Source organism: Pan paniscus, chromosome 20 (assembly GCF_029289425.2).
Source record: "Pan paniscus chromosome 20, NHGRI_mPanPan1-v2.0_pri, whole genome shotgun sequence".
NCBI lineage: Eukaryota > Metazoa > Chordata > Mammalia > Primates > Hominidae > Pan > Pan paniscus.
This window is the reverse complement of record NC_073269.2, coordinates 14,740,600-14,752,250: the sequence shown is the minus strand read 5'-3', so window position 1 is coordinate 14,752,250 and position 11,651 is coordinate 14,740,600. Positions and strand designations below refer to the sequence as shown.

At 48.4% G+C, this 11,651-nt stretch overlaps 1 protein-coding gene across 2 annotated transcripts; it reads right to left on the bottom strand.

Moving 5' to 3' along the window:
• Positions 1-3,359: 3,359 nt before the first annotated feature.
• UBL5 (ubiquitin like 5) lies at positions 3,360-5,960 on the bottom strand. Of its 2 annotated transcripts, none has more exons than XM_003809608.6 (5): positions 5,491-5,960; positions 5,080-5,146; positions 4,804-4,887; positions 4,605-4,642; positions 3,360-3,510 (listed from the first exon to the last, which is right to left on the bottom strand). In XM_003809608.6, the coding sequence occupies exons 2-5, from the start codon at positions 5,133-5,135 to the stop codon at positions 3,467-3,469; spliced, it is 222 nt and encodes a 73-aa protein (XP_003809656.1). In that variant the 5' UTR covers positions 5,136-5,146; positions 5,491-5,960; the 3' UTR covers positions 3,360-3,466. The 2 variants fall into 2 exon arrangements, with proteins under 2 accessions (XP_003809656.1, XP_003809657.1); XM_003809609.5 differs by having other exon boundaries at positions 5,411-5,578.
• Positions 5,961-11,651: the final 5,691 nt, after the last annotated feature.

Genomic DNA, 11,651 nt, shown 5'->3' with positions numbered 1-11,651 from the left:
GATGCTGCTAACATCCTTCAAGGCAAAAGAATTATCCAATCCAAGGGCTGAGCGTGGTGGCTCACACCTGTAATCCAGGGCTTTGGGAGCCCAAGGCAGGAGGATCGCTTGAGCCCAGAGTTGGGGACCAGCCTGGGCAACATGGCAAGACCCTATCTCTACAAAAATAATTCACTGGGTGTGGTGGCACGTGCCTGTAATCCCAGCTACTTGGGAGGCTGAGGTGGGAGGACCTCTTGAGTCTAGGAGTTAAGAAGCTGCAATTGGCCATAATCTTGCCACAGCACTCTAGCCTGGGTGACAGAGGGAGACTCTGTCTCAAAAAAATAAATAAATAAATAAAAATAAAAGGCTGGGCGCGGTGGCTCACGCCTGTAATCCCACCACTTTGGGAGGCCAAGGTGGGAGGATCAAGAGGTCAGGAGTTCAAGACCAGCCTGGCCAAGATGGTGAAAACCCATCTCTACTAAAAATACGAAAATTAGTTAGGTGTGGTGGCAGGCGCATGTAATCCCAGCTACTCGGGAGGCTGAGGCGGAGAACTGCTTGAACCCCGGGAGTGGAGCTTTCAGTGAGCCAAGATCGTGCCACTGCACTCCAGCCTGTCTCAAAAAAAAAAAAAAAAAAAAAAAAAAATCCAACCCAAAAAAGTCAACAATGCCAAAGCTTAGAAACCCTGCTATAATTATCAACACTAAGAAACCAATATCAATATAATACTATTAACTAAACCACAAATTCCCCCCAATCCTGTTTTCCCACTAATGTTTTTATGTTCCAGGATGGGTGCTCACTGCTCCTGGAGTGTCACTGTTTCTGGTCCCTCTAAGTGGATAGAGCAAGGAAATATACATATGTATACACATCTATATGTATCAATATATCTGTTAAACGAAAACCATGAATTCAGACTGATGCCTCCAAATCCAGTCCTACAAGGTTCATTTTAAGCACTCCCATCTCCTGTTTTATTTGTAACTTCCTTCTCCACAGTGAGACACCCAGCTCTCATTATCTACAAGTTTACTTATTTGTTCAACCCTGTTTGTGTGTATTACATGGGCCCATGTGCCCACACACACACACACAAAAGTAGTTTCAAAATTGCTAAATCATGGCTGGCCCAACGGCTCACACCTATAATCCCAGCACCTTGGGAGGCTGAGGCGGGCGGATCACTTGAGCTCAGGTGTTTGAGACCAGCCTGGCCAACATGGTGAAACCTTGTCTCTGCTGGAAATACAAAAAATTAGCCAGGTGTGGTGGCTTGTGCCTGTAGTCCCAGCTACTTGGGAGGCTGAGGCAGGAGAATCGCTTGAACCCGGGAGGCAGAGGTTGCAGTGAGCCGAGATTGCACCATTGCACTCTAGCCTGGGCAAAAAGAGCAAAACTCCATCTCAAAAAATAATAATAAAAAATAATAATTAAAAAAAAGCATAGAAAAGCAAACTATGGAATGGCATATAAATATTATGGGACATATAATTATCCCCGTATGATAAAAACTCTAGGTTATTCCAGAAAGTTTCTAGAGTCACTCAAATGTATTAATGCCCACCACTGGTGGGAGGAGTGGTATAAGAAATAAGAAATTCAGGGCCGGGCGCAGTGGCTGACACCTGTAATCCCAGCACTTTGGGAAGCTGAGGTGAACGGGTCATGAGGTCAGGAAATCAAGACCATCATGGGTAACATGGTGAAACCCTGTCTCTACTAAAAAAAAATTAGCTAGGTGTGGTGGCATGCACCTGTAATTCCAGCTACTCAGGAGGCTGAGGCAAAAAAATCACATGAACCCAGGATGCGGGGTTTACAGTGAGCTGAGATCATGCCATTGCACTCCAGCCTGGGCAACAAGTGTGAAACTCCATCTCAAAAAAAAAAAAATTTAAATTTAAAAAATAAAACAGGACAGGAGCAAGGTTGACACAAAGAACTGTGGCCAGGGGAACAGAGGGACAGTTGGTCTCCTGTCTACTCACACCTAGAGGAAGAATACAGCAAATAACATTATGTGCCAGGCATCCTGCTATTCTAATTGCATGATCTCATTGAGATGTGGGTGCCACTGTAGTGCTCATTTTTAGAGGATGAAACTGAGGGTCCCAGAGGCTGAAATCCCACTGCTAAGGATCAATCAAAATTCAAATCTAGTCGGTCTGACTCTTGAGGCTGGGATCATGTAGCCACACTTATAGTGCCACACTGCCTCACTGTCTACTATCACGTTTTGTCTTGAAAAGAAGTGCTAGGGCCAGGCATGATGGCTCGTGCCTATAATCTCAGTACTTTGGGAGGCCAAGGCTGGAGGATCATCTGAGGTCAGGAGTTCAAGACTATTTTGGGCAACATAGGGGAGACCCTGTCTGTACAAAAAATTTCAAAATGCCAGACGCGGTGGCTCACGCCTGTAATCCCAGCACTTTGGGAGGCCGAGGAGGGTGGACCACTTGAGGTCAGCAGTTTGAGACCAGCCTGGCCAACACGGTGAAACCCCATCTCTACTAAAAATACAAAAATTAACTGGCATCATGGGGCATGCCTGTAGTCCCAGTCTCCTGCCTCAGGTGAGGCAGGAGAATTGCTTGAACCCAGGAGGCAGAGGTTGCAGTGAGCTGAGATCGTGCCACTGCACTCCAGCCTGGGCGACAGAGTGAGACTCTGTCTCAAATAAAATAAATAATAATAATAATTTTAAAATTAGCTGGCGTGGTGGTACACACTGCCCAGCTACTTGGGAGGCTGATGCAGGAGGACTGTGTTGAGTCCAGTTCAGGGCTGCAGTGGGCTATGAACGTACCACTGCATTCCAGCCTGGGTGACAGAGCAAGATCCAGTCTCAAAAAAAGAAAAAAAAAAAAAAAAATGCCAGGAACTGTGGATGTTTAAACATGCTTTAAACTCATCTATACCTCCTCACAATATGCCAATTGAAAGCAGACATGAAGTAAACGCAATTATTTCCAGTGGATAAGGAAGTAAAGGCTTACAGAGGTTAAAAAATTTTGCCTAGTGTCACTCAGCTGCTTGGTGGCAGAGCTGACATTCCACACATGGTCTGTGTGATTTCAGAATCTGAATTCCTAACAATTATATCTACTGTCATTAGCCGGAGGTTCTTTGCTTTATTAGGGTGACAATAATCCCAGAGTCTCTTGACCTTCAGACACCCACAGCAAACCCCAGAGCTCTCTCTGGGCTCCCACACAGACTCCCAGCCTGCTGGTCTACTCTGCCCTCATGGATCCAGTTGATCAGAGCTCTTATTTTAGCAGCTGCATACTGACGGTGCAGTGATGACCAAACGGCGACTGATCCACCCATCACTAGACAGCTCTCATACAGAGACAACAACAAAGCAACATCTAGGTCTTTATTAAGGTGAGTTTTTACAAACAAGCATCTATCCCAGTGTGGGGGATGAGGATGGGAGAGGAAAGCGGGGCAGGAAGATGAGGATTCTCATCTATTGATAATAAAGCTCCAGGTTCATCCCATCGTGGATTTCATCTGAAGGAAAGGTGTTAAGGAATCCTGACTCTGACTTCGGTCCCCACCCCTCTCATCCATTCACAGCCGGGTCAGGTGGCCTGAGGTCTCAGCCCAGGGCTAAGGAAGCCCATTTTGGACCAGGCCATTTTTATTTGGAGAGAACCAAAACTTTACAAAAGAATTTCTGGCTGGGTGCAGTGGCTCACACCTGTAATCCCAGCACTTTGAGAGGACGAAGCAGGTGGCTCACTTGACGTCAGGAGTTTGAGACCAGCCTGGTCAACACGGTGAAACCCCGTCTCTACTAAAAATACAAAAAGTTAGCTGGGTGTGGTGGTGGGCACCTGTAATCCCAGCTACTTGGAAGGCTGAGACAGGAAAATCGCTTAAACCTGGGAAGTAGAGGCTGCAGTGAGCCAAGATTGTACCACGCACTCCAGCCTGGGCAACAAGAGCAAAACTCCATCTCAAAAAAAAAAAAAAAAAAAAAGTTTCTGTTCCTTCTAGGCCAGGCGCAGTGGCTCACGGCTATAATCCTAGCACTTTGGGAGGCCGAGGTGGGAGGATCACTTGAGGCCAGGAGTTTGAGACTAGCCTGGCATACATGGTGGAACCCCATCTCTACTAAAAATACAAAAACTAGCAGGGAGTGGTGGCACACACCTGTAATCCCAGCTACTTGGGAAGCTGAGGCAGAATTGCTTGAACCCGGGAGGTGGAGGTTGCAGTGGGTCAAGATCGTGCCACTGCACTCCAGCCTGGGCGACAGAGCCAGACTGTCTCAAAAAAATAAATAAATAAAATAAAAATTTTCAAAAGTTTCTGCTCCTTCTGCACAATAGATATGCCTGAGTCTCACCCCACCCTGACCTACTGTCCAGCACTCAGGTGGAGGTCAGTAATAAATATTTTGAACTTGAAGTCAAACTATTTCACCAACCACTCTCCTCCCCAAACAAATAATTACCTAGCTCCCATTTTCTAAGTGCTCACCATGTGCCACGTATTAAGTTAAACACTTAATATGCATAAGCTCATGCAGACTTTAGTTTTGAACAGATAACCGAGGCTGGGTATGTAGATACTTCCTCAAAAAGTCACACAAAGGATACAGTCCCCCAGAGACACGTGGTCCTTAAAAATCGTGTACCTAAGAAAAAGAGACATTTCAGAGATAAGGCTAAGGAGGCTCTTCAGTTTGTAGGCCGAATGAGGTAGCCAAGCCTAAGCAAAGGGCTGCCTGCAGCGCTCCCCCAACCAAAACCTTCCGGCCTAGTCCAGTCCACCTAGTGGCTCTACCGCTGCACTCACCACTTCTTCAGGACAATCTTGTTCCAACGGGTACCAGTTTGGGCTGCAATCAGCTTCTTAAGGTCCCCGATGGTATCATCCGTGCTGGGCGCAGAGCAGTTAAGGCAAATGGAAGCGGTAGAACGAGGAAGAGGACATTCTAGGGCAGAATACCATCTGCCAGGACCCCATCCGCCCCCTCTCCCGGTTAACTCAATCCGACAACACAGATTGAGTTGCCTGCCTCACGCCAAGCACCCCTGCGGGTACCACTGCCTCTCGGCTGCCAGTGGATACTTGCATTTAACGCGGACCTTCTTCCCCAGACGGTCGTTGCAAACAACCTCGATCATCCTAGCTGGAGCTACACAAAGCGGGGGGTGGGTGGGAGGCAGCAGAGTCAGACTCTTTCAGGCGTCTCCCAGGCCCAGAAACCCCAGCCTACAAGTCTCCCAGTCCCAGGCCCTAAAATTCCCGGTTACTGAGCCTTCCGTTCTGCCCCCAACCCCCCGGACTCGAATACTCCCAGGCCCCAAGTCCCCTGTCCCAGGGCCGCGAACCCCAGGGAGCCGCGCCTCTGCCCCTTCTCGCCGCCTGAAAGCCCTGCTACAAAACTCCCTGGCCTCACCTCCCACCGACCCCAGACCCTGGGTGGCTGGGTCGCGACAGCTTTCTCCGACTCCGAGCCTCTCCGCTTGACCCCCTCACCTCGAATCGCCTCGAACCTGCCGACACCACCAGCTCCTCACCCGAGCGCTGAACCCCGGTCACAGTTAACGCTAGGAACCGGAAGCGGAAGTTAAAGTTCGAGGCCGGAAGCCCTGCCCCTAGCCAGGGGGTGTGGTCAACACTGGGACAAGTTCTTCCGGGTCTGCAGTCTGTGGTGTGTTTGCGGTTCCCAGGTATGGTTTCGGTGTCCCAAGGCTTGGCAGGTGTCGCGCCTGTGGTAGACGCGCCGGGTAGAGAGGGGGGCCTCGGCGGGTTTGTGGCCAGGGAAGGGGCGTGGAGCGAGAGTCAGAGGTCAGGCGCCGGCGCCCAGCTCGTTTGAAGTCATTGTTTGTTGCAGGGAGACTCGGTCACATGGTGGGGACGCCAGAGGGTCCCGGGAGTAGGGGTAAGCTCCTGATCCTGAGCCCGAAGCCTCTTGCAGCGGCTACTAGGAGCAAGGGCGGAGGGTGGGGGCGGGGGACGAGTTCTGCAGTCATCCCTTCTGACCCCCTGGGTTCATTCAGGGCTGGGCCTCGTGAGCATTTGGCTCACCTCTTCCCTCTGGCCATCGCGTTCCCCCGGGATACGGACTCCAGTCAGTAGGCGAAGCTTGATCCTAGACTAGACTCTACGCTGCCCAACAGCTGCTGTTACCGCATGGTGCCGCACAGTTCCAGGCTCTTGGTGTCCTGAACAAAGATTTGGACCAGACACACAGAGATAGCAAAGCTGCAAGTTTATTAAGCACAGCATTCCACTCTCGGAGTGGTGAGAGCGGACTGACCTCTGCGAGATAAGATCAGCCCCAGCTTGGTATAGTTTGGGTCTTTTTTTTTTTTTTTTTTCTGAGACGTAGTCTCGCTCTGTTGCCCAGGCTGGAGTGCAATGGCGCGGTCCCGGCTCAACCGCAACCTCCGCCTTCCGGCTTCAAGCGATTCTCCTGCCTCAGCCTCCCGAGTAAGTAGCTGGGATTACAGGCGCCCGCCACCACGCCCGGCTAATTTTTGTACTTTTAGTAGAGATGGGGTTTCACCATGTTGGCCAGGCTTTTTTTCTCTTCCCAAGGCTGCCTAATATCTAGCCAGTGTCTACCTTTTTGAATGATAGGTGTGTTGCTTACTTTGGCCCCTGTGTGCTTGAGAGCCGCCTCCATTACATAATTTTAAGTACATGCATGATATGACGTCCATATGCCTGAGCGCTAATGAGCTGGTTATCCTTATCATGTTAAGGATACTTTTTGTCTTTAATGCGCGTGCTTATGCCTAAAGAGCTGCTCCTTACTGGTTTGGTCCTGATTTCCCCGGCCGTGGGATTTTTACTGTTTTTTTTGTAATTTTATTTATTTATTTATTTATTTATTTATGGAGTCTCGCTCTGTCGCCCAGGCTGGAGTGCAGTGGCGTGATCTGGGCTCACGGCAAGCTCCGCCTCCTGGGTTCACGCCATTGTCCTGCCTCAGCCGCCTCCCGAGTAACAGGGACTACAGGCGCCCCCCACCACGCCCGGCTAATTTTTTTGTATTTTTAGTAGAGACGGGGTTTCACTGTGTTAGCCAGGATGGTCTCGATCTCCTGACCTCGTGATCCGCCTTCCTCAGCCTCCCAAAGTGTTGGGTGTGAGCCACTGCGCCCGGCCTTTACTCAGTTTTTAATCTTCCTTTTGTTTTGTCTCCTGAGCTTCTGCCATTTATCTTGCTTCTTGCTGGGTGAGCAAGAAGGGGCGGGTGCCCCTTCACCTTGCTTCTGCTCTCTGCTTTTACGTATTTTACCCTTTATCCAACTTTTAATTCCCTTTGCTATTCTTCTGCCTCATTTTCCCTATTCTCCTTTCTCACTGCCAGTCACCAACCTTAAATGCCCGCGAGGTAACTGGAAACATTGCACAATTGCACAGTCTCCTGCATCTGTATCTTTGGGGAGCACTTTGTACCAGATTCCAGGTTTGTGAGGGCTGGTGGGACAAGGACCGTCCTTCCTCAATTTAGTCAAACAATTTGTAAACCAAAAAGTATCTGAGACAGTTCTCAATAAATTGACAGGTTTATGTAGACAAGGTTAAGGACAAGCCTGGGAGAAAAGGAACACAAAACCCCAGGAACAATCTGTGATCCGTGCTTTTTTCCAAATATGATTTTGAGGGCTTCATTATTTAAAGGGGAAAAGTGGGCTGGAGGGGAAAGAGGGAGAGTATGGTCACATTATTTAATCTACATGAAGAATACTCCATTATGTATTCATTTGGTGCTCAGTAAATTGGCACTTTCCATAACATAAAGTAAGCTACCTGTGGAGATATCTGGCCTTTAAAAAAAATTTTTTTTTGAGGCTAGGCATGGTGGCTCACACCTGTAATCCCAGCGCTTTGGGAGGCCAAGGTGGGCAGATCACAAGGTCAGGAGTTCGAGACCAGCCTGGCCAACGTGGTGAAACCCCGTCTCTATTAAAAATAAAAAATAAAAAAAATTAGCCAGGTGTGGTGGCAGGCACCTGTAATCCCAGCTACCCGGAGGCTGAGGCAGGAGAATCACTTGAACACAGGAGGCGGAGGTTGCAGTGAGCTGAGATCGCGCCACTGCACTCCATCCCTCCATCCTGGGCAACACAGAGTGAGGCTGTCTCAATTTTTTTTTTTTTTTATTGAGGCAGAGTCTCACTCTGTTGCCCAGGCTGGAGTGCAATGGAACAAACTCAGCTCACCGCAACCTCCCGTGTTCAAGCGATTCTCCTGCCTCAGCCTCCTTAGTAGCTGGGATTACAGGCACATGCCATCACGCCCAGCTAATTTTTGTATTTTTAGTAGAGACAGGATTTCACCATGTTGTCCAGGCTGGTCTCAAACTGCTGACCTCAAGTGATCTGCCCACCTCGACCTCCCAAAGTGCTGGGATTACAGGCGTGAGCCACCGCAACCGGCCTATTTGCTTTTGAATGGCAGGATCCAGAGACTAAAACCACCTTTTAGTATCGTTGAACTATACTGCTACAGTGGTTTAAGAATTCTCCAAGGCCAGGCGCAGTGGCTCAAGCCTGTAATCCCAGCAGTTTGGGAGGCCAAGGTGGGCACATCACCTAAGGCCAAGAGTTCAAGACCTGCCTGACCAACATGGAGAAACCCCATCTCTTTAATTTTGTAAAAATACAAAATTAGCCTGGCATGGTGGCGCATGCCTGTAATCCCAGCCACTTGGGAGGCTGAGGCAGGAGAATCACATGAACGAGGGAGGCGGAGGTTGCGGTGAGTCGAGATGGTGCCATTGCACTCCAGCCTGGGCAACAAGAGAGAAACTCCCAGGATTACAGGCATGCACCACCATGCCTAGCTAATTTTGTATTTTCGGTAGAGACGGGGTTTCTCCATGTTGGTCAGGCTGGTCTCGATCTCCCGACCTCAGGTGATCCGCCTGCCTCGGCCTCCCAAAGTGCTGGGATTACAGGTGTAAGCCACCACGCCCAACCTTTCTTCTGTTTTTCTATGCTAAGGTCTCATAATGTTTAACCCGTGTACTTTGCTTAAAAATTCCAGAAACTGGCCTTGAAAATCTAAATATAGGCCAGGTGTGGTGGCTCACACCTGTAATCCTGGCACTTTGGGAGGCCAAGGCAGGCGGATTGTGTGAGTTCAGGAGTTGGAGACCAGCCTGGGCAACACGCTGAAACCCCGTCTCTACTAAAATACAAAAAATTAGCCGGGCGTGGTGGCCTGTGCCTGTAGTCTCACCTACTTGGGAGGCTGAGGCAGGAGAATTCTTCTCTTGAACCCAGGGGGGCAGAGGCTGCAGTGAGCCGAGGTCACGCCACTACACTCCAGCCTGGGAGACATAGTGAGACTCCGTCTCCAAAAGAAACCAAACAAAAAGGAGGAAAATCTAAATATAAAACCAAGGTTGTGGAACGTCCCATCCCAGGGAAAGAATCCACAATTCTGTTTTGGTCAAGCTGACACCTGCCAGACCAGCAGGTGGCTCATTACTCAAAATAGTAATGGAAACCAGACATGCTGACTTGTGCATCTGAACTCCATGTCTTGACCCCCTAGCTGCAGCTGTGCCTCGGTAGAACACCCCTTTTCGTTCCTGTCTTGATGATTGTTGGAGCACTCTGTAAGTTTCCCTAATAAACGCTTTGGACTGATTGCTCTGGTAATTGGTGTTTTCTTGAAATCCCCACTGGCCCCATCTTGGGATGATTTAGGGCATTCCTTTGTGGGAATTCCCCTGCCTCTGCTTTTGGGGAGACTCTAGCTGGGATGAAACAGATTGGAAGGTCAAAAGTGAGCTGAGGGGGCTGAGGTGCCTAAGGAAGTTTAGAAGCAGCACATCTTTGCATTCTCTTAGAAATCCTGGGTCACGGCCGGGCATGGTGGCTCACACCTATAATCCCAACACTTTGGGAGGCCAAGGTGGGTGGATCACTTGAGGTCAGGAGTTCGAGACCAGCCTGGCCAATTGGGGAAACCCCATCTCTACTAAAAATACAAAAATGTGGCAGGCGTCTGTAATCCTAGCTACGCAGGAGGCTGAGGCAGGAGAATCGCTTGAACCCAGGAGGCAGAGGTCACAGTGAGCTGAGATCATGCCACTGCACTCCAGCCTGGGCAACAGAGTGAGACTGTTTGAAAACAAAGAAATGCGGGGTCACACAAGCATTGACTGTAGTTACCACTTCATGGTAGGATTACTGAGAGTCTCATTCTCCCTTCTTTTTTTTTAATTTTTTAATTTTTTAATTTTTTTTTTTTTTGAGACAGTGTCTTGCTCTGTCACCCAGGCTGGAGTGCAGTGGCACAATTATAGCTCACTGCAGCCTCCAATTCCTGGACTCAAGGGGACTCACCTCCTGGGACTTCAGGCGTGCACCACCACGCCTGGCTGATTTTTTTAATTTTTGGAGAGACAGTCTCACTATGTTGCCCTGGCTGGTCTCAAACTCCTGGCCTCAAGTGATCCTCCCAAAAAGTGCTGGAATTACAGGCATGAGCGACCACACCCGGCCTCATTTTCCCTCTTTGTGGTGTTTTTCCAGATTTCTGACACAGAACATATGTTACTTTTGTAATCACCGGGGGTGGAAAAGGAAATGTTTGCTTTTTCAAAATGTTCTAATTTCTCAGTGCTTGATTCAAAGATCTGCCAAGCACAGGGTCTTGGTGCTGAGCTGTGGGGCGAGGAGTTGGGAAAGGGATGGGAAGTGCTGCTGAGAGAAGAGGAAAATGGGGCCGGGTGCCATTACATCACACCTGTAATCCCAACACTGGGAGACCAAGGTGGTAGATCACCTGAAGTCAGGAGTTCAAGACCAGCCTGGGCAACATGGCAAAACCCTGTCTCTACTAAAAATAGAAAAATTAGCCAGGTGTGGTGGCACATGCCTGTAGTTTCAGCTACCTGGGAGGCTGAGGCACGAGAATCACTTGAACTCAGGAGGCAAAGGTTGCAGTGAGCTGAGATCACACCACTACACTCCAGCCTGGGGGACAGAGTCGGACTCTCTCTCAAAAAAAAAAAAAAAAAAAAGGCTGGGCGCAGTGGCTCACACCTGTAATCCCACCACTTTGGGAGGCCGAGGCGGGCGGATCAGCTATCACCTGAGGTCAGGAGTTCGAAACCAGTCTGACCAACATGGTGAAACCCCATCTCTACTAAAAATACAAAATTAGCTGGGCATGGTGGCGCATGCCTTAAATCCCAGCAACTCGGGAGGCTGAGGCAGGAGAATGGCTTGAACCCGGGAGGTGGAGGTTGCAGTGAGCCGAGATCGTGCCACTGCACTCCAGCCTGGGCAACAAGAGCGAAACTCTGTCTCAAAATAATAAAGAAAAGAAAGTAAATTTTATTTTTTTTATTTTTATTTTTTTTAAAGAATACTTGTATTTACTTAGATTTTATAGTACTATTTTTATTTTTCTCTTTATTTCTTAGATATAGGTACTCAGATTTCTACAAACTGACAACATAATATACTTACTTTAAAATATTACCAGAATAATTGAAGTTGATAATTAAAAATGAAAGAGAAAAGTATGAGAATTGCTGAAGCCTTGTGATGGGTATGTATGATAAATGTTAGTTTATAATTCTCCCTATGTTTGCTAAGATTTTTTATTTTCTTTTTTTTTTATTTTTTATTTTTATTTTTTATTGATCATTCTTGGGTGTTTCT